The 24,170-nt window shown below is 38.3% G+C and overlaps 1 protein-coding gene across 1 annotated transcript; it reads left to right on the forward strand.

The window, feature by feature from the left end:
- Positions 1–4,687: 4,687 nt before the first annotated feature.
- Positions 4,688–6,445, forward strand: LOC125490635 (craniofacial development protein 2-like). The gene is made up of 2 exons (XM_048630479.1): positions 4,688–5,984; positions 6,442–6,445. The coding sequence occupies exons 1-2, from the start codon at positions 5,047–5,049 to the stop codon at positions 6,443–6,445; spliced, it is 942 nt and encodes a 313-aa protein (XP_048486436.1). The 5' UTR covers positions 4,688–5,046.
- The last annotated feature ends 17,725 nt before the right edge of the window (positions 6,446–24,170 follow it).

The following is a 24,170-nucleotide window of genomic DNA, read 5'->3' on the forward strand; positions in this document are numbered from 1 at the left end:
GGTTATCGTAATGGGAAGGGTTATGCGTTGTGTAAAATTGACTAGGTTTATTCAACATAACTGCTGCATTTTCAGACCTTGCCTTTCCAACTACCATGTTACAAATTAAAGCCTTAAATAAACCATTAGTCATGCCTATTACGTAAAAATAGTTCTGTCAAGTTATATCAGTAAGCCATGAAATATTTAGGAAGTGACTGAAATGATAGGTATATTACTTTTAGCTTTGGCAAGGAAACGTTCAATATCCTCAATCTCATTAACCAGCGTTCCTAGATTTTAATGTATAGGTACTATCTCAAACCTGTGTTCAAAGCAAACTGCCAAACTTATTTTATTGCAATACATGTGTCGTATCAAAAAACGCTTTTTCGTCAACGTATTCATAAATACATTTTCTTCTGTAAATTTAAAATTAAACAGTTACATTTGCCTACCCACTAAGCTGGTCTTGGATGATAATAAATTTGGATTTTTGTAAGCCCATTAACTAACGATAAGAAACTTGATTTATCTCGATGTTTTAAATAATACTCCTTATTGAAAGATCTGCAATAGTAACTTAATCTTAGCATTACATCCCGATTGTCTAAATGTATGTCTTAAGCTGCGTACAGACAGGCCAAACGAACGCCTTCGTTGCTATAATTTGTATTATGTATGATAAATATCCATCGTTGGGCGTTCGTTGGGCCGGTCTGTACGCAGCTTTACATGCTCAATTGCTCATGCTATATTTTACATTGTATAAGCATATTTTAATTATCAGTTAACACTAATCAGCGAAAAGGAAAACCCCTTCATTTGTAAATAAGTATGTTAATTTTAAGGTTTTTTTGCTGCATTGAAGTATGTTTTATTGAGAATGTTTAAGGAAGAGCTTTATAATGTATACATGCAATGCCAGGATAGTTAATTTTTTCACTCTTAAAAAAATAGAATTATGTTACTAGCTGTTTTAGGTGTATTTTAAAAATTATGTTGTCTGTTATTATTTACCCAGTTTCGTTTTACTATCTACTTACAATGTTTTTGAAATACAGTACGAAATCAAGAAGTGATTATTATTAGAAGAAAAAAGCGACGATAGGGAAGGCTGTGAAAAGTTATTGTTGGTCAGAAATACTTCAATGCAGTCGAATATTTGTGTTTTAACGAATTATGAACTATTTTAGAAACGCGAAACTCGCAAAAAGTACCACTATGTTTGTAAGAAATATATCGAAAATTAAACAACATATGTTTTTGTTTTATTCCATACTGCTTATAACCCAACAACTAAAACTAAGGATTTATCTATAAAGCTAATATAAGTAGTAGGTAGGTAGGTACTAACTTAGCAATGTTAAACAGAAAACAGAAGCGAATCAAGCAAGACTTTAAAATACGACCACTTAAAAAACAATTGAAGTCTGGACGGAATGATAAACGCTGAAACGACATATCAGTAAATTTTACAACTGCGCCAGACTAGCGATCGGTATAAACTTCTCGTAAAAATGTGTTACGGCTTTCGGCTTTGACGTGAATTGTGTTCACTCACATTTAAACCGGTGCGCTATTCGTCAAATAAATTTTTGTGTTTTCAATGGTCGAACCTATCGTGTCAGCAGTCTTTTAAGATTAAGAAAGAATGTGCACTTGCATTTTATGTTTGTTGTTCACGAAACAAACACTTTATTTTTCTATAGATTGCGATCGTTTGTCGAATTCATTCTACAGGGTACCCGAATTACCAAGATCAAAAATGGTATGAACTCTATTACCTCCTAGTGATGTAACGAATATTCGCATTCGCATTCGCATTCGCGAATATTCGCATGTTTTTGGATATTCGCATTCGCATTCGCATTCGCAAAATTTGGTGCGAATGTTATGCGAATATCAGTACTTATTAGAAAAAAACTATTTGAAAATAATGGTAGGTTAACAAAATCAAAATCCATTCGTCTATTTATAACCTTTTTATTACAAATTACCCTCTTAATCACATTACCGGTCTTACTTATTTATTTAATTTGGGAAATGAAACTTTAGATATAGTGAATAGTTTGATAAGACATACACTCACGTGCAAAGAAACAATTCCACTTAAAAAATGCAGACACCAAATGGCCCCAATTTTCTCAAAATAGGAAATTTTAATAAAATATTAACGTTTTTAGTTAGTAATATTCTGATGCGTCGTTAAATGAACTTAAATATTGCAGAAGTCATCATTAAGTTATTTTTTGCATTTAGGAGTAATTTGGTGTTTTTCTCAATGGAATTTTTTCATTGCCGGTGATTGTAAATAAACTCTTTAAACAAACAAAAAGCGTATTTTGACTGTATAGTGTCAGAGCAAGACAGCTATAGATTTAACATGTTTAAATGTTTATTTAACATGTTTAAATGTTTCGTGTAAGAGGCCTCAGAAACCGCACACAGTCGCAATGTGTCGGAACAGTTACGGAGCTAAATAAAGTATAACCACTTTAAAAACAAACTAGTATTGGCTAGTCTGCTTCGGAATGCGCCTAGAACGGAACGAACAAGGTGGGCCAAAAGTACCTAATCACCCTATTGGAAGTTGCTCTCATTTGTACAAATGGCCGCCAATTTGAAATTTGTTTTAGGGCCCCTTGCACCAACAAATTAAATCTAAATTTAGTGTCAAATGTCGATTTAAGAAACGTCAGTCCATATAAAATTTGACACTAAATCGAGATTTAACACTAAATCTAGATTTAATTTGTTGGTGCAAGTGGCCCTTGTGTCATGTCGATGGACTAGACAAATGCAGAATACAAGTTCAGAGGCCATGGAGTGATATACTCCCCAAGAACGCAGAATAATTGTGTTTATTCAGTTTTCGGATCGCCTTTTATTTCGTTTTATCTGTAATTTTCCCTGCAATTTTTTTTTTTTAAGATCCGTGTTAATGTGAATAAGCCATTGTCTCTGGAAGAACTTAAGGACAAGATTCCACACGAGTGTGAGAATCTCTCGCCCGAAGTTCTCGCTGAAGTGATGTGAAATGCCATAAAAGGAGCCCGTATGGCAATCAATTGTGACAGTGCCCATTTAGCCGATATAATCTTCTAGACGTTACCAATAAAATTGTAAAGGTTCAAATCAACATAATCAAAACACAGAGTCGAAGTTTTTCATTTAGACAAAAAATTAGAGCCAAACAACATCGGATGACTTCTTTTGGTTCACCTTGTACCTCGTTCAGTACGAGACTGCCATCAAAACATACACATGACGCCAAATTTGAACACAAACTTAATATTCGCATTCGCATTCGCATTCGCGAATGTCAATATCAGATATTCGCATTCGCATTCGCATTCGCGAATGTCCAAAAACACACATTCGTTACATCACTATTACCTCCTACTGGCAGAGGCTTGACGATTTTAACGGGCGACGATAGATTTAGATAGGTTACTATCTATCTAACGAAAACAGAAATAAGTAAAGTACCTAAGTACCAAAATAATTAAATATTCTTATGAGTTAAATAAAACAATGATTGAGGTACGTACCCGCCTATCCAATGCTAGTTTAATAATGTAAGTTGAAAATCAAATCACTTTGTAGAGAACCAATAGTTGCGTCAATATAAAGTTGAAGCTGGAATAAAAGGAAAAGTAGCTAAATCAACATTCTAGCTGCGATCGAGGCGCCATCTGTCAAAATATTAGAAAGCTAAAAGGAGCCAAACCGACAAACTTGCCCAAAGATATTGTTTTTGCCCCTAGCGTGAGTAAGTACCTATTTACTCAGGCTAACAATATTTATCAAAATTTTATTTGTTTTAAATCATCTATCGCTGCACAGCTGTTTTAAATGGATTGCTATAAGTATTGAGTTTTGCTATTGATATTACATTTTGCAGAGATGAATGAAAGTGCACACAAGTACCTACAGGATGTTAAAAAAAGGGTATCGTAAGGCCGTATACACAGTATACAGAAAGAAAGCTGGAAACTTATAAGTAAACGCTTACTTTACTATGGATATTTTTCCCGCGCTTCAGCGCTGTTTCGGCAAAGTGTGGAAAAGAAAGCGCTATAAGTTTCCAATTTTCTTTCTGTATACGGCCTACTATGACGACACAATATGATAAAGGCACGTCCAACCAAAATATAAACGTCTTCAACTCTTTAGGGAGTTAAAAATCGATTGCTGTAAAAAGTATCCTATTAAATCGAGTGGTGTAGTGGGGCGTCTAGTGGTAGTACCTTTCAGGTTTCTACAGCCGGCCCTCCATCCGGAGGGTGTATGCCACACTGGTCCACAGGCGTTCCACAAATCTCTCACCAGTGGCTCCAAGAAGCTGTTGTGCACGCAGCGGCCACACCACGGTAAACCACGTCGGCTCGTGGGCTAAACCTGGTCGAGGGGAGCCTGCACGCTTCGGCGGACAGGCCTGAACGTAGACTACGCAGTGCATGAAGACTGATCCGGTGTCGAAGGCAAACCACAGCTGATAAGCAACGGTAATTGGCAGAGTCAGCGGGACAGCAAAGGCATGGTGGAAGGCCAGAGGCGACAGCAGAGGTCTACAGCGGCTGTCGGCAGACACTGCATCCAACTCTTCTCCGATCGTAGCGGTCTCCGTTCCATCGGGTACAGAAGAGGGCGGACGAGAGAGTGCACCTGTGGTTGCGCACCCACTTGTGCACTGTAATATGATCTGCGTATCGGACTGCTTCTGGATAACGGACTCGGAATCGACAAGACCTGCGGCGATGAGCAAAAGTAGAGAGGTTCGGTTGTGATGCACACCGGGCTTTGTCCGATGCTTGCACGTAGGCGGCTCAGAGAGAGTGGTCGCTTTTGCGCTGATTGAGGTGACAGCGTGAGCTCGGCAGCACTCTGAGTGTCCAAGCAGCCCTATTCAGGGAAGCACTGCTTGCCCCACACGGGGACGGGACTAGAAAAGGTGTCCTAAAAATTGCTCGCCTCAAAACTACAGGGAGGTAGTAACCACGGCTGCCTGAGCATCCCTCCAATCGTGGTCGAAAACGAGCACATTATAACACGACATCAAAAATGACATTTGCTGCATGGAACGTACGCACACTGATTGATCGCGATACCAACATTTGCCCTGAAAGAAAAACCGCTATAGTGGCACGTGAACTTCGTCGCTATAATGTGGATGTAGCCGCAATCAGCGAGACCCACCTGGCCGACGAAGGAGAACTAGTGGAGCACGGTGGCGAGTATACTTTTTACTGGAAGGGGACTCCTGCATCCGAGCCAAGACGCTCAGGAGTCGGGTTTGCGATCAAAAGCGCTATTGTGAAGAAACTGGTTGAATGTCCAGTGTTTATTTCCGACCGCATTATCACTTTGCGCTTACACTTGGAAAATAATCAGTACCTCAACTTGATAAGCGTTTATGCCCCAACGATGACCAACGATGACGACATTAAGGAGCGTTTCTATGAAGAGCTTGCAGCCACCCTCTCTGGTATTCGACCGGTAGAGAAGATCCTTCTGCTTGGTGACCTGAATGCTAGAGTTGGCCGTGATTATGAAGCTTGGCCGCGTGTTTTGGGTCGGCACGGTATAGGTAACATGAACAGTAATGGCCAAATGTTACTCAGCCTCTGTGCGCAATTTGGCTTGGCTATAACCAATACCTATTTTAGATTACCCATTAAGCACAAGGTCACATGGATGCACCCGAGGTCCAAACACTGGCACCTTATAGACTACGCCATAGTCCGGCAAGCGGATATTTCGCAAGTCCTCGTCACGCGGGTTATGCGAGGGGCCGAATGTTGGACGGATCACAAGCTTGTGGTGACTAAAGTAAAACTGCGACTTCGCCCGCCCGTCAGATCCAACAGAGTCAATTCAGCACGTCTTGACGTAAATAAACTGGCTAGTATGGAAACTCGAAACAGTTATTGTCATGCTTTGAATAACGCAACCTCAACAATTGACACAGATGGTGACTTACAAATGACATGGGACTTACAGTTCTCCCATATTATAGTGCCACAATCTTATCTGTTCCGGTGGTCAAAATGTGCAACTAACGAGACGTCATTGTCAAACATCATTTCATACTCTGTGCGTTATTTGAGTTGTCAATTTCTGCGAAGAGGCTGACGCAACGTTATTTAATTTGTTTTGTGATTTTCTGCGTGAAAATAATGCCAAAAGCGCTAAAAGGTGATGCAAGAAAAGTAATACTAGATATATTGGCTTTTATGCAGGAAGAATAACGTATTTAGACGCCTTTAATTCCGTTTGAAAAATTGGAAGAACGAGTTGCAGCGGCTACAGGTTAGTGTTGCCAAATATGACGAATAATTTTACCCATATACTCACATGTAATTTTATTAATATTTTCACCCTATCCCGTGCCCCAGCAGTGGGGACGGGATGGTTCATAATGAAAAGTATATAATCTTTATTTTTCTTTGATTACAGGTGACATGTCACCTTAAATCTTGGGCAGTATACCAAGAAGAATTTCGCGCACCTGCAGTGATTTTAGACAAAATAATGATAATTAATTACATCTTCTCCCAACCTATCAAGGGTTGGCTGGAAGAAATTGCTTTTTGACAATTAGCCTTTGTACATTGTCTGAATTCCTTTTAATTTTATGCTCTTATATCTTGTTACTTTAGAAAATGTAAAATAAAGTGTTCATAAATAAATAAATAATAATAAATAGTTTTTTTAAGTCTGTCTATCTCGGTATTTCCACGACCCACAGATCTGATATTACCTATACCATTGTAATCTAGATTTAATCTCCAATATCAGAACATAATAGGGAATATGCAAGCGGTTCAAATAAAGGTCAAATATTATATATAATAAACTTTGTTGTTTCATAACTACGACTCCATCATTATTTTTGATTATAATTTATTTTTGAGCAAGTAAATGAAGTTGAAAAGTACAAAAAAACTTCGGTAAATTCTAACTTCCGAGAAACGTCACCCATTTTCTTAGGGCGGATGTGACGTCATAATTCTTTATATATCAATCTCAGAATAATAACTTCTTTGCGTTTGCGTATAGTTAAATAAATGTCAAGTGTAAACAAAGAAATGTTAATGTCACCGAGTATTTGTGATGCTCGTTGTGATCAGATACGATGGATCACATAAAAATTCTTCCAATACGAGTAGATCCTAGCCTCCTATAACCTCTCCACTTCTTGTTTGATATGCTTGTTTGTTTGCAAAGTTTAGGACTTTTTATATTTTTTGTTGGTAGTGTATGGGCTGCCACTAGTTGTTCTATTGTAATGAGGCGTAAACAGCCATTCGCTAGTCAACGAGCCACTCAAATATGCTCCATATTGCAACACAATAAAATTAAATTTGTATTGTAAGTATTATGACATGAACATGACACAAGTTGCTCTTTCTACTTTTAGGTTATAATGGCAGTCGTTAGTATATTTCAAAAGTTGTTATTTTTTCTAAATTAAGTTATGGAAGAATTCTCGCAATCAGAAGAACTGGACACATTAAATTTATTTATTTTATTTATTTATTTAATCCTTTATTGCACAAATATAAAAATAAGTGTACAAAGGGTGGACTTAATGCTACAAGCATTTTCTACCAGTCAACCCACAGGAGGTACAAGAAAATTTTATTATAAGGTGTGCAAAAAGAAAACAACACTATTACTACAAAATTAAAACAAGTCACTTAATAATAATTACCAAATATAATATAAAATACGTAACTATATATAAGTTATGAATATATAAATAAACATAATATAAATAATATATACCTATATAAAAACTATAATATATATTATTATGTAAATATTAATATTATATAACAATAATTAATTTAGAGGTTCAGGAAAGAGCTATCAACTAACTATCTTACTAAGGTAGTGAGTTCGAGTAAGACGCTTAAAAACGTTGCGAGACGGAGCTTTCCTAATGGAATCAGGGAGATCGTTCCATAGACGCACAGCCGTGACCGCGAAAGAGTCAGACATAAAACCAGAGTGGAAGGAGGGTAGGGCTAAAATTGAATTATGAGAAGAACGTAAGTCTCTGGTATGAGTGTCAGATAGAAATTGGAACATAGACTTTAGATAAGGTGGGGTATTGGGCTCGTGGAGGATAGAGAAGAGAAGACAAAGGATACGCAGGTTCCTACGGTCACGGATGGGGAGCCATTTCAATTGAGCGCGGTACTGTGAAACGTGATCATATTTACGCAGCCCAAAAACGAAACGAATGCACGTGTTCAATAAGCGTTCAAGCTTATTGAGCAAAGCTTCAGTAAGGTCCAGATAGCACACATCCGCATAGTCTAAAATGGGAAGAAGAAGAGAATTAACAAGGGCAAGTTTAGTGTGCTGGGGAAGGAAATTTTTTAAGCGAAGCAAGGAGTGGAGTGATGCGTAAATTTTACGGGATACTTTATCAAGTTGCTGATCCCAACTTAGGTTTTGATCAATGATCAGGCCAAGATCATTCACAGTTGCAGAAAAAGGTACAACACGACCATCAAATTTGACTGGTGGCACCGCAGCATAGTCGAGACCCGATAACAGCCTTGAACCACCCACAATGATGGCTTGACACTTACTAGGGTTAACGGAGATGCCAAAGCTACGAGACCATCTTAATATCTCCTCGAGATCACTATTGACCCCAGCAATGCCAGCATCTAAATCGTCTAATTTGACCTGGTTGTAGATCTGCAGGTCATCGGCATACAAGTGGTAGGAACATAGAAGATTTGAGGTGACTAAATTAATAAAGGTTGAAAAAAGTAGAGGAGAGAGAATGCCGCCTTGGGGAACACCAGCAGACAAGTCAGCCCAGTCTGATATATCAGAAGGACCGCAACGTATTGCCTGTTGGCGACCACGAAGATATGAAGAAAACCAGCTAACAGCGGGATCGGAGATCTTGTGACATCGAAGAACGGCAAGCAACAGGTCGTGGTCTACCTACGGCATTGAACGCATTGCTAAAGTCCACCAGGACCAGTACTGTTACCCGCCGATCCTCCATGGCACATCTGATGTCTTCAGTCACCTTAAGCAAGGCTGTGGTGGTACTGTGTCCAGAACGAAATCCAGATTGGAATGGGTTCAGGAGACCACCATTTGAGAGAAACATAGTCAGCTGACGATGCACAATAGACTCTAGGATTTTGGATAAGAAGGGTAGTATGGAGATAGGACGGTACTCGTTGGGAGCGGTGGGTGCTGGGACTTTTGGCAGAGGAAGGACGTAGGCTTTGAGCCAAAGGTTAGGAAATTGGCCTGAGGAGAGGGAAAAGTTAACAATATGGGTTATAGCGGGGAGAAGGATGTCAAGAAGGGTTGTGATCATAAAACGTCCTATGTTATCATGTCCCACAGCCTTGGATTTCAGCGAAAGAATGATCTTTTTGACCTCGTCCCGAGTTGCTGGTGCGAAATTAAAGGAGTCAATGTCCGGCGTGGGAATTGTAATATTCTTAATATTATCTAAAGATAACCTTTTGATATCAGGATCAAGTAGTGAAACTGAAGTGAAGTGGAGGTTGAGATCGTTGATATCAAAGGGAATACGTGTATCCTGGTTAGGAGGTTTGCCCACGCCAAGAGTCCTGAGGAATTTCCAGGTACCTGCAGGCGAAGAGAGTTCAATTTGTTCAAATATGAATCGGCGTTTGGCGTTCCTACACAGCTTGTTGCACCGATTCCTTGCAGCTCTACGTGGGGTGCGTATTAAATATGAACAGAAGATGAGATCATGCCGAGAGAAACCGGGGGCTAGATGTTGGCCATGATTAACGATGAGGGAGCTATCGGAAGTAAGGATCAAGTCGAGAAGAGTGTCAGTAGTGTTGGAGTGATGAGTGGCCATTAACGGCATGACTTGTAGATTGACAGAATCGACTATGGAGAGAAATTTACGTGAACGAGAGTCAGTAACAAGGAGGTCAGTGTTAAAATCACCCAAAACTAAGTGGTGTGTGTAGTTGGCTATATGATGTTCTAGGACGGATTCCAAGGAGAAGAAGTAATGATTAGTAGGTGGGCAGTAGACCACACCAAGGAGGAGTTTGCAACCGAAGTTAAGCTCTACGAACAAGTATTCAGCAGGAGCATTCCTAGCCTATTTATTACGCAGTATGAACGAGTAAACTGTGGCCAGCTGCGGAAAAGGACAGCAAAGACTATTGAAAAGTCAAGAGTCGTGTGCCCAAATATTAGGGAATATGCATATATTTTTATACTCTTATTCGATAGTTTAGATAAGGGGGTTTAGATTTTTGAGATATGCACAATGGTTCCATTCAAGAGAGCCAGGTGCAGGTTCTTACACCCCCACAGATAATAGAATAGAATGACCCACTAACCCTAGTCTCTCTTACTGAGAACCAAAGTTACAGTAAGTACTTACATACAATACAAATATTACTTTATATTCATATTGCCATAATAGCGTAATATTGTGTACAAAGGTCCTCTGGTTTGCGCGCTCCCATTTCAAAAGAGCTACTAGCAGCTATTTACGAGCTCCCATTACAAAACAGCCACTGGTCACACTTTATTACCATTACAAAACAGCCACTGATAACACTTTATACACTTCCTTTTTCGTTTGTTACCATGACAACATTGGTTTGTTGAAAATACAAAAGTACTCTGTGATTACTTGATTAGGTAAAAAATCTATGCCGACTGACGGGACTCATTATTCTGAGCCGTGAAATTAAACGATTATGACGTCACGACAGCCCGCCATCCTGACGGGAATTTCAAAGTGGTCGTGATGGTTTTAATTTTTTAACTTTCTTTAAAATACCTTAAATTACTTATTTTGGCGTTGAATTTTTTTTTACTATAATAAAGTGATGTAAAACTATCCAATAAAAGTATTAAAAAAAATTACGCATATTCCCTATTAGAGCTTATTTTATTTCTGTTCGCCGTTTACAAATTTTCCATACAACAAATGTCGTTTGATATACTTAAAATATCCTCTTTCATTTACTATCGACCCAATATTTTGATTTATCTATGCTTATGAATGTCCCTAATTATAAAATAGGCAATAGCAGAAATTCATTGTCGTTTAAACCACAAATAGGCAAAATTTTATCGATGGCATCACTGGATTCGATCACAGCGATGCCGTCACCGGAACAGATAAGATTGTGGCACATAATAATGCGCATGCAAATCTTCGCAAACTGTCGTATTCCCGGAAACACCCGAATCAGTGCCTTAAACAAAGCACTTGCATTTTGATCCTTGTTCGAAAAAAAATAGTAGTCAATATCATGTGACACATAATCGAAAACAATTTGGGCGGTCGGTGGCTGTCACCGATCAATCAAGGGTCTCAAGGTCAAGATCAATATTACTTTTGTGGAATTATAAAGAGCTGCAATTACACATCGTTCTTGTTAGGGTTCCGCTCATCTGGCATAATCTTTATTGACCAAAACTCATTTCGCATAACTCGTATGGTCTAAACTTTTTTGGCCGAACCATCACTTTGCCAAGACTTATGTGGCATAAGGCTCGTTTCGTCTAAAACTCTTTAGGCACAATCTTTAAACACCTAAGTTTCGTTTGCTCAAATTTATGTTCGTCTATACCTATGTATAATCTTGTTTCTCCTAATGTTATCTTAATAAATAATATATTAAGTATGTAGTAAATGTACAAATTGTGGTATTTTTCTCCTACATCCCGAAAATCACGATATTGTATGATCAAAAAATCGAAAGTTAACGACCAATATAATTATTACAAACCCCATGAGATCGAAACCTAAAAATAGGTGCGACGACGAGCAAAGCGAGGAGGAGCGTGTTAGGTGCACATGTTCATCAAAACCAAAGCGGAGCGCAGCGAAGCGGAGCGGAGCGTTTTCCAAACAGCGGAAACAATACAAGGCACCAGTTTGCGCTATGTAGGGAGACGCTCCGTCAAAGTTAACTTTGACGGAGCGGAGCGGAGCGGAGCCAAACGAATATTATTACTTTGTATAAACCTATGCCATAGCATTAGGCTATTCAAGATTTGGCCATATCATTATTAGGCTAAACAATGTTATGCGAAATAACTTTTTACCAAACGAGATTTATGCCATACGATTTTCGGCGTAACGAGACTTTGACCAAACGTTACTATGCAATACGAGATTAGGCAAAAAAATCTTATGCCAAAAAAGGTAGAACCTTCTTGTTATTTTTTTCAAATGTAAATTTAATTTCAACTTTAATTATTTTTGACGATGCCATATTATGAGGCACATTTAAGAATAAAATATGCGTCACATTGATAGACTTCACTTTGCCAATAAAGCCACACCCAAAAGACCAAGTTTGTAATTGTAATATTATTGTGAATGATCAGCGCTGTAAATACTTTTGAACTGAGATTTTAATGTAAACATTTTTATTAATGTGAAATAATCAGTGCTGTAAATACTTTTGAACTGAGATTTCAATTTTTTTATATAAACCTGTGTTTGAAATCCATTTCTCCTCATAATATAAACCTTGTGTTATTCAAACCTTCTTTCATCCATCTTTACATCAGCTTCAGTAAGACACTTGAAAAGTACCTTCTGTAACATTTTCGAAGACAATTTTAATATTATGAATTATCGAATCAAATTTCGTTACTGATAAATCAATTATCTCTTTTAGCACCAACATAATTCTACTAAAATTTCATGAAGAAAATGCACTTAACCACTCTAAATACATAATAGTTTTCTAACGCTCGGGAATACGACCGTTGCCGAACAATGACGAAGATTTATATGTGCATTATCAATTTTGGGGAACTGTACTATGTTCGCAAATAATTGATTCGGCCAAACACATGTTAGGGAAATTACCCCGTATTAACGAAGACTGGTTCGACGAGAACGATCAGTCATTGACCGATGCGATTGCAAAGCACCGAGCCTTGTTGCGACGTCACCGTCGGGGAAGACAATCTCGAGAGACGCTGGAGGAGATAAAGAAAAGCAGTGCTGCGCTTCGTTCTCTTACTCGGGAAGTAAAGGACCAGTGGTGGAAACAGAAAGCCGAGTTCATCAACTGGCTTTCCCAGTCTAACCGGCTAGGGCTGTTTTATGCTGAAGTACGGAAACTAATCGGCAGTGCGCGTGCCCGTGTCAATGTACCACTTCGATCCTTAGACGGGACGCAACGGCTAACATCTAGGGAAGACACTATGAATCGTTGGGCTGAGCATTTTAAATACCTACTAAATGTAGATCGATCAGCTGATCTTGAGCACATTCGAGCACTCCCAAAGTTCCCCGAAAAAACAAATTTGTGTGATCCGCTCACACTTGAAGAAGTTATTACAGCCATAAGACAGCAACCAAACGACAAAGCGGCTGGTGTCGACGACATTGTTGTAGAACTTTTGAAGTATGGAGGAGAAAAGCTGCACAATAACCTGTGGAAATTGTTTTTGCGCATGTGGAACGAAGAACAAGTACCAAGCAACTTTAAAATCTCTCGTATTTGTTCCCTTTACAAAAATAAGGGAGACCGTTCCGACTGCAATTCGTACCGAGGTATATCTCTGCTATGCATCCCTGGAAAAATCTTCGCCAAAGTTCTTTTAAATCGACTGATTCCCTTGTCCGAAACTCTCCTGCCAGAGAGCCAATTTGGCTTCAGGCCTGAAAGAGGAACCTGCGAGGCTATATTTACTTTGCGCCAATTGCAAGAGAAAAGTAAAGAGCAACGTCAACCGCTCCATCTGTGCTTTGTGGACCTTGAGAAGGCATTCGACAGCGTACCTCGCGAGGCCTTGTGGTTGATCCTGGAGAAATATGGCTGTCCCGACAAGTTTATTAGGTTAATTCGACTGCTTCACGACAACATGACATGCTGTGTAGCAGCATATGGTGAACAGACTGAGTTTTTCCCCGTTACCTGTGGAGTCAAACAAGGATGTGTCTTAGCTCCCACCCTGTTCGCCCTGTATTTTGCTGTCGTGGTTCGTGAAACCTTGCTAGACACTTCAGAAGGCATCGCTATCCACTTTCGGACAGACGGAAAGCTATTTAATCTAGCTAGACTTAAGGCCAGCACCAAAGTCTCTTACGACATGATAACGGAGATTATGTATGCGGATGACCTATGTTTTGTGGCTAATTCACCAGGCGGTCTACAACAGCTGATGAGCAAGCTCGACGAGGCGTGCTGCAGATTTGGACTGAAAATAAGTGTTAAGAAAACCGAAGTTATGTCTTTGGACACACCGCCAACGGCCGACTCTGCACTGAATATTCGCCTGGGGGAAACTACTCTTAAGCAAGTAGACAAATTCCGGTACCTGGGGAGTACCTTAACAGCTAAGGGGGACCTAGACGCCGAAATCAACAGCAGGATTGGCGCGGCTTCCGCAGCCTTTGGAAAGCTACAGCTGAAGATGTTCCGCTCACACGACATCCGGAGGTCAACTAAGATCGCTGTGTACATGGCTATAGTCCTCCCAAACCTTCTCTGCTCAGCCGAAACGTGGTGCTTGTATCGACGACACATCCGGACACTAGATAGGTTTCACCTCAAGTGTCTCCGAGAGATTTTAAATATAAAATGGTCAGACCGTATTCGAAATACAGAGGTGTTGCGTCGGGCTAAGGTCGGTGGCATCGAAGCGTATCTTATGAGACGACAACTGCGCTGGTGTGGTCATGTCTCCCGCATGTCCGATGACAGGCTCGCGAAACGCGTATTCTATTCGGAGCTCCGTGAAGGCACGCGCAAGCGAGGTGGCCAGTTCCTTCGATACAAGGACGTAATGAAAAGGCACATGAAGAGATGCGGCATAGACCCGAACAGCTGGGAGGAGACTGCAGCTGAACGCCCAAAATGGAGACATCTTGTGCAAGGAAATGTCTTCACTTTTGAGGAGCAGCGGCGAACAGACCTGGACACAAGAAGAGAGGAACTAAAAGCCAGACCACCTGCGGCAATCGTATACAATTACGAAAATGGTTCACTGAAATGTGAAATGTGCGGTCGAACATTTACCGCCAAGATTGGCTACATAAGCCACATCCGGGCACACCAACGAAGCCTAAATCTTCATTAGCAGTCGCCGTAGCCGTATCGGCTTGGAAGACATCATTAAATCGAGACATAAAAATTTGGAATTATCTAAGTAAGTAAACATAAACATTGAATGGCTTCAAGTAAAACGATGATCGGTTGATGGCAGATAATCCTCTCATTTTTGAGCCCACTGAATATACCTACAATTATGATTTCTGTAGGTAGGTACCTATCTTACATAATTAATGAATTCTATAGTGTAGTGCAAAGCATGGAGAACTAATATTTATGTAACACCATTTTATTTTACCCATGTTTACAATAAATGAATTTTTATCTTTTATCTTTATCTTTATAAACCTATAGAACAAAAATTAGACATTATACAGAAAAACTAAATTACCTACCTACCTACCAACAAATATTAGTCTAGAAACTATGAATCTATTCTTCACCCAAACTGCCACTCAGCAGCCATCCCACAAAATCCCATCAAACTAGCTATTTTAACGAGCAAACTCTTAGTTATGAACTTGTCAGTGTTATAATTGCATGGCTCTAATAGCCGGTTGATAGTCCATCAAAAACATTGGAACATTCACTTCAAGGGAGAAATGGCTAGGTATATCGGAGACATATCTTTAGCAAATCTACATGTGTGAACTGTGAATCCACTAACCCGCAGCGGTCCAGCGTGGTGGGAAATAGTCCAAGCTTAGCTGTTTAGACCTTGGGGATATGCACAAAGATTCCTTTCGAGAGAGCCAGGTGCAGGGACCCCCGCAGAGAATATGTACCTAGAATAGAATAGACATACTCAGCCTCGCAGATAAATAAATTATAAGATACTAAGGTGGTTCTCACCCTGCCCCGTATCACGCTGCGTGTTGCGTGAATTGTATGAACTATCCGTATATTGTGCGTGTTGGATTGTGCGTGTTATCTATAAAACGTGCGTGTCCGAACGTTGCTTGATTGCTTGGCCATTTAGTCGGTTCTCATACTGCTACGCAACACGCAAAATGCAGCGTGATGCGTGATAAATGGACGCAATAGGGATCAACATAAGATATACTTACATCTGCAATACGTTACTACAAACCTTTACATGAAAGTGATAAGTATTGTGTATTGAGGATACGTAACTATATTATGCATTGTTGCTACCCTACCTCAATACAATGCATACGTAGTGATAGCTATAAGCAAAGCTTAATTCTGTAATTAGCACTTCTCCTTTGTTCGTATGTCCAAGTGAAACTGTCAGATAGTTTAGAGGAGTTTCCTGACAGTGTGGTCACTGTGGATTAGAGGGTATTCAGGATTCACGAAGCTGTATTATGACGCGACAGCATTGTCCGGAAGTTTAGGCAAATGACGCAGAACGGTTGCTCGTTGAACTAGATGTTTAGAGGTTGTGGGTTGTGAAGCCAATCATGAATACTGATGTCGTTTTCAAGTAAGTAAGTATGAATATTTTGTGTTAAATCTTACACTATACCTAGACACAATATTATACATATACATACATAGGGTGATTGGTAAGTCGATGTATTCCTTTAAATGGGTTGTAGTCGAAAGCATTTCCAGTCGATTGAACCCCATAATGCATTATCCGAAAGTCAACCATTTCTGAGTTATTTAAATTTTAAGTTTTTTTAGGAATTTTGCCAAAATTTATGATTAAAAGTAAAATATTTCAAAAACTAAGGATTTTTTAAATACTTTTTTGATTGTTTTGCATTGGTGACACCTTAGTCAACTAATCATAATCATTAAATGCGCAATATTTAATTTAATTTAGACACAGTGCTTCAAAATAGATGAAGCATTAAGAAAATGTTACAAAAGATGAAAACAAAAAAGCTAATTTAAAAAAGAATTTTATCTGACCATTTTTCAGGCACCACAGCTTAAAAACATAATCAATTTACAAGCTTTACAATGACATATTCCAATCTAAAATCGATTAAGGTATGACCAAGATATAGCCAAAACAACCACATAGGCGGACAAATCTCAGTAGGGAAACGAACAAGATTTTGTTTAAATTTTAGGGTAAAATGTCTTATAACTGGACTTTTTAGAGCTCCGAACCGTTTGCTAATTATTGTTCTCCGATATCGCGGTTCCTCAAAGGCACAGATCGACTACAAGGTTGCTTAACCGAAATAATGCTTGTCCGATATCACGGTTAGCCGAAAGTACTTATCAATGACGATAGGTTCAACGATAGAATGCTTTTTCGACTTCCCAGTTTGTCAAATTGTTTAACCACCAAGTTTCATCTCCTATAACACTATTCAGTGAAACTTTTCAGCTAAAATATTTAGCACAGTGTTTGAACACGTTGAATTTAAAACAATCCTTGTCAAACAGTGCTATTGTCACGTGCAGTAGCATTGGCCAGTAGGCCAATCATGTTTTCGGCGAATTAACCGTCGTCGAACGGTAGTTTTGTGGAACCGGGTTGTGAAGAATTATTTTGTTTTACCAATCATAATTGAAAATTACAATCGGCTAACCGTGTTATCGGGGAAGCATTATTTCGGTGAAGCAACCTTGTCCTAGATCTGTGCATTTGAGGAACCGCACTATTGGAAGACAATAATTAGTAAACGGTTCGGATAAAAGTCCAGTTACAATACTTTTTACCTTAAAATTGGAACAAAATCTTGGTTGTTTCCCTACTGAGATTTGTCCGCCTATGCGGTTGTTTTGGCTATATCTTGGTCATACCTTAATCGATTTTAGATTGGAATATGTCATTGTAAAGCTTATAAATTGATTATGTTTTTAAGCTGTAGTGCCTGAAAAATTGTCAGATAAAATTCTTTTTAAAAATAGCTTTTTTGCTTTCACCTTTTGTAACATTTTCTTAACGTTTCATGTATTTTGAAGCACTGTGTCTAAATTAAGTTAAATATTGCGCAATTAATGATTATGATTAGTTGCCTAAGGTGTCATCAATGCAAAACAATCAAAAAAGTATTTAAAAAATTGTTAGTTTTTTAAATATTTTGCTTTTAAACATAAATTTTGGCAAAATTCTTAAAAAAACTTAAAATTTAAATAACTCAGAAATGGTTGATTTTCGGATAATGCATTATGGGGTTTAATCGACTGGAAACGCCTTCGTCTACAACCCATTTAAAGGAATACATCGACTTTCCAATCACCTTGTATAAATATGCACTCACGACTGTAATCCCCGAAGGGGTAGTCAGAGGTGGCTCACAAAGCGAGCCACACACAACATATTATGATCTAAATCACCGATATTTAAAAAAAAATAGGTAGGTACCTAAGTATGTACAATTTTTCATACAAACTTAGAATCCTTGTATTGAACGGTATTTTTCCTAAAGAAAGTGGTTCAGTTTGACCAGTAGGTATGTACTATGTAGTTAGTGGGCTATTTTTTCGAGAGCATGCCCTTTACATCTTGGATATCCTCTTTGGCGTGTCGCTGGGTAATTCTACAGTCCGTAATCCAAAGTCCTAGCCCTAACCAAAGTAAAAAAAGTTAGGTAACTTTATCCCTACATGTGGGTGTCCTATAATAATTGGATTCAGTATTGTCCCAATTCACTTTATAACTCAGACAATATTAGGTCATTTGGGTCAGGGAATAAAGCCCAATATTACGACCATTTAATTTTATTTACTCAACCCAATTTTCCTTAGCCAGTAGCTCGGGATAAACGGTGCTAACTCAGAGACAATTAATGAAACTATTAATTAATACTTAAGTATGCTCATTTACGGACACAAAATATTACAAATAAAATAACAGGATATTTGGATCAAGTAGGTACCTACCTACTTCATGATTGTGTGGAGAATATAGCGGTTTGCCGATTTTTTAAATTATGTAAGTAATTATATATTTTTTTCCTTTGTAAGTATAGCACAAAGTTTTTAAAGGTATTTATAGAAGGTAAGTAAATTGGCTAGTGCTTCAAAAGATTTAGGCGGCTATAAATTTACGTGAAGACCCCCTAAAGTGCGGTTAAGTGTTTTAGCTTCAGGTACTTTGTCTCTAGTTATGACCTTATTAGTTGTTGAGGGGTTTAGAGTACGAGAAGATATTTTTCAATATATTATTTTCATTATATTTGAACCTTGTCAAACTCACTAACTGCCTATTTAATCATTCAAACATTGGCGTTCTGTTTAATTGGTAGTTTGACAAGTGTATTAGCTACTTATGCAGCTGACTGTATATTGCCTGATACATACCTATCACGCTCACAACTGTAATTCCCGAAGGGCTAGTCAAGGGTGACTCTAGCATAGCCGTATCACCGTTCTGGAAAAAACACAATGCACTATTTCATTCAGGAAAGCCCAATCAAAAAGATTACAAAAAGCATGTCCAAAGAAACATGCTAGTCTAGGCCTACACGCGACGTACAAAAAGTATCCCACGCAAGTGTGCGCATCATGACGGCTCGTCTAAACTACGATTTCTATGAAAATGCCCTGTGGGATCAAATACATGCTATCACTGTCTAAATCATAATTAAAGAGAGTTACTGCATGTCTTTTATCCCACAGGTAGCCATTATCCAGACATAGTGAAACAGGCCATTTGAAACACACTTGTCCCACGCACGCGTGTGATAGCGTTGCGCTCCATAATTATGGACTTTCATCAATTATTACAACCATAATTTAAAGAAACTTACGTTGAAATAGTTAGGCAAATTGGAACCTGGATTAATGTAAGTATATATTATGTAATGTACATAACAAGACTAAAACAATGAGTGTGCTCGAGAGTGATCCGACGGCTAAGCCTATTTCCCTTTGTTACTCGCTGCCCACGGCACTTGTGTAATATTATTCATGAAATGTAGTAAATTATTGTTGAATTTGTAGGTACCCTAGGCATCTTATCTTACTTAGTGTAAAGTTTGGCAAAAACATAGGCTGTGTGTCAAAGAAAAAAACAAGTTTAAGTATCAAGTGTTCGTGTTCAGTATAGTCAAGTATAGTGAATGAGCAATATATTATAATGTGTATACTGTATGACAATCATGTTTCATGAATATCGGTTCAGTATTGATCTATGTAACAGGTTTATAAAAGACCTGGGCCTGGATAGTGAGATTTGACTCGGCAAGGGGAGTCACAATAGATCTTTTAGGTCGCAGTGGCGAATGGGCACTGGTTGCCCTCCCCTTTTCTATAACTATAACTATAACAGGGTTCCAGCTTCTGAAATAACCATATTTTAAAATCGTACTGAGCCGCGAGCACAGGATACCTCCGTTTACGTTGCGTATCGCCAAATGTCACTGTCAAAATGTAAGCCAAATTTGTTAGTTCCAAAAGTGGCATTTGTTTTTTCCATATGTTTGTGTATTCGAAAATAGTGACAGTTGACGATACTGTGCAGCGAGCACAATCTACACGCAAACCTCTACTATCTACTTTTACCAAACGCTAAACGTATTTAAATAAAATTTTAAATACATTTTGTACTAACTGACAGACGTATGACAGGCTACTAAATAAGTTTAACTTACTTAACTAACTTTACCTTACATTTTGACATTGACAGTTGACAATACGCAACGTTAACGGAGGTTCGAAACTTGTGCTCGCGACTCTGTTTTTTTTCCATATGTTTGTGTAGATTCGAAAATAGTATCGAATCCTGTGCTCGCGGCTCTGTTTCATGTAAGTATGGCTATCTATAAACATACATAAACCTACATGTACTTTTTGTCAAAGCAAAAAATATCGACCTACCTATTTAATTAATCGTCAGTTTCATTAAGGAAGCTATGTACCTATGTAATTACCTTCATAAGCGTTGACTCGATCATGTCATGAGCGAAAACAGAACGGTTTCGGTTTCGGTTTTATAACCCCCGATATCCTCGAGACGCAAACGAAAACTATTTTATTAGAAGCCAACGCACTCCGTTTGTTGAGGCATAAGTAATATAATATGATTAAACTGTTCGGCCACTGGGAGCTATAATTTTTTGTATGTATTTCTTAACGTTTCCAAATAATAAACCAATGATTTTGTGCCAAAAAAGTGGTATTGCCTTGTGGTATTGCCTCGCGGGGTTAAAGCACCATTTCAATGGGCACTTAAATTGAAATAATTTGTTTCACAGAGCACCTAACAAGGATTACCTAGTCCATCTAAAGAACTTGCGATCTGGCAATGTTTACTGAGGCATCGTATACTTATGTACAAACATTACTAATAGTTACTTATTTATAACTGTTCTATGCATAGACTTACCCCCTTATTCATAGAAAAGTTACAATACGTTTTAACTAATAAACTGTTTTGTCCCTCTCTGTCAAAGAACAAATAGTTCTTTGTCGGAGAGGGACAAAACAGTTTATTAGTTAAAACGTTCTGTAACTTCTCTATGAATAAGGGGGTTAGTATATATGTACTAGGTTCCATGTCATTCATATCTATAGAACAGTAAAATGGGGTGCACGAAAAGAGCCTCGTCGACGTATCTGTATCTTATGTGCTAATTTTTTTCACCAAGGTGGCAAACTCTAGTTCTGCTAGTATAGTATTTGTCACCGACAAAGCGAAATATCGCTTAGCTGCGTATCTCATGCGGACGTGCCACCTAACAGGAGATCCATCTAGCTGAAGGGTGATATGCCTTATCTTTTGTGCCTAGTCCGAAGGAGAAGGGCCTCAGCCCGTCGGACCTCCATCATTGAGGATCATAAAACTAACCGGACATCTCATTGACATGGCCTGGAGAGGGAGAACCAACTGTTATTCAGAGATTACTGTGTGTACTGAAGTATTACTGCAGTGGAAGTAATTTTGGAGTGTTAATAAAGTTATTATTACTGGAGAAATGATTATAATTGGTATAAAAATTAAACTGTCCTCATTGTCTTTCGCACTACCTATCACTTTCTCCACAACGCCCAAGGTTAACTGAAAGAGAATGATTTTAGCATTAAGTTCGCCTATGTACAAATTGATTTATGTGCAATAAAGAATTTATAATAATAATATTGCTGCAGTGGAAGTAATCTTGGATTTTAATAAAGATACTGGAGAAATCATTATAATTGGTAGTGAAGACATGCAAATACTATGTTGCGGTCTGTTTTTTAATGCAAAGAAGATCGGTATTGGATGCATAAAGGAAGTTTGAGATCGAGAATTGGTATGTGGACACTGAAAAAGCGTAGTATAGTAACAGAAACTTGGACTTATACTTACACACAATAAATACAGCTATAAGGTCTACGTCTAATCATACCTACCCATAAAGTATGCATAGGTACTTTGTATTCGCAAATTAATTTCATTTATTCATCCATCTGCGAGGCCGGCTCGTAAAATATTGTCATTTTAGTACAACAAATAATTCCGGGGCTTTGTAACAACAAGAACCGTAAAGCGTAACTAGGCAGTAAAGTGCCTCTCACTTTTTTATTGCGAGCACAAAAATAATTCACTTAATAGAAATAACAAGCGAATGAAAAATACAACGCCGTTTGTCGAAAGTAGAGGTATTAAGTGTTTTTTCCACCTTTAGACCTCCACATTAAGTCGGAGGTAGGTGCCAAAAAAGAAATCGTCATTTGGAGGCCCGTTTTATTGAAGGACTAGGCCCCGCGAGCTTCGAGCCAAAACTGTTTTCCCATGAAGGAAGTTAGTTCTCGTGGCTTAAGAATTTTTTCCCTGTTACTGACAACTTACCGGTCGCGTATGTTAATTTCTGTAGTAATATACTAAGAAAACTACACCGGTAATACACATTTTCTTCTCGGGGCTAAGATGGTAATTGCACCTATTCCTATAACATTCGACCTAAAGACAACACTGGCGAAAAGTGGGTGCAGCAATGCCCTTCTGCCTACCCCCCAAAGAAATTATAGTGAGTGCGTGCGATTGTGAAATGAGAAGGAAAAGGAAGTAGATTTATGTACATAAATGTTGACTATTATAAGCCTACGCTTGCTACGGGCTACGGGGCATAGGCGTTGCTACGATATTTGCTACGAAGGGTTTCGTAGCCTTTTCGTAGCCTTACTTAATGCAAGATGGAATTTCATCAGCATCCGGTATACTCGTACCGGAAGTCAGGAATACATTTGAATTGCTCAGCTAAATGCAGTTTTGTGGTTTCGGCAGTAAACTTAATAAGAAATGTTATGTATATTTCAAGCACGAAGTAATTTATAGTATCAGTATTCCCAGTGTTTCTCCTACAAAGCTTTTGTAAGTTCAATAAATACAGCGGTTAGAGGGGTTATAAGGGGATTTTAGTTCGTGAAACATTGGCATAACGATAATTTGATATTCAGAAGAATATTCCCACATAATCTTTGCCGTACAATAAGTTAAGTACATTTTAAAATGGTAAACGGTAGAAAACTTCAGAAAGGTAGCATCGAAAGAGAAAATTCTTTATTCTAAGCGGTCTGATGGTTCAAAGCCAAATAAAAATGTAAAGGATACTGGCCATTCTAGAGCATAGCGGCTAGAATACACCCGAATGCCCCAATTCGTCGCTGTCATCATGTCAGGAGCAGGATTTCTGCATTTCACTGGTTCTTTTAGGGAAACTTTACTTCATACGAGAATGGACCTGCGTTATCTTGCAAATCCCGCGGGAGGAAATAATAATAAATAAATAAATAGTCATTTATTTAAGGCTAGACATCCATATTACAAACTTTAAAAGATTATCAGATATAAGTTAGTTAGTTAGAGTTATAATAGAAGTTTACGGAACAGCTAGTAAATAATAAATGAAAAAATATGTATGTAAACAAGAAAATAGAGGTAGGATAACCTCTATTTTCCCTTTAACATAGCGTTGAAATTGGGAACAATAAAAAACACATACAGTTTTCCTCCTCAAAGACAAAGAAAAAAAACTTAAGCAAGTTGTAAAAGTAAGTTGCGTACCTACAACCCAGTTTTATCTGGAAGCGTCTTATCTTTAATTAAACACATGTATACAGTTAAGAGGTTGGTGTAAGCTTGAATACAAATAAAAATCGTAAAACGGGTGATTTCATTTGAATACCTAATAGAACTAAATTAAGGGTAGGTTACACTTTAGTATCTAGAAACTTTGATAATAGAGTTATTCATTAGATTTTTTT

Source organism: Plutella xylostella, chromosome 26 (genome assembly GCF_932276165.1).
Source record: "Plutella xylostella chromosome 26, ilPluXylo3.1, whole genome shotgun sequence".
Taxonomy (NCBI): Eukaryota; Metazoa; Arthropoda; class Insecta; order Lepidoptera; family Plutellidae; genus Plutella; species Plutella xylostella.

Bases quoted from the DNA above. Each gene is read 5' to 3' on its own strand.
- LOC125490635 (XM_048630479.1), top strand. From the start codon at position 5,047: ATGACATTTGCTGCATGGAACGTACGCACACTGATTGATCGCGATACC.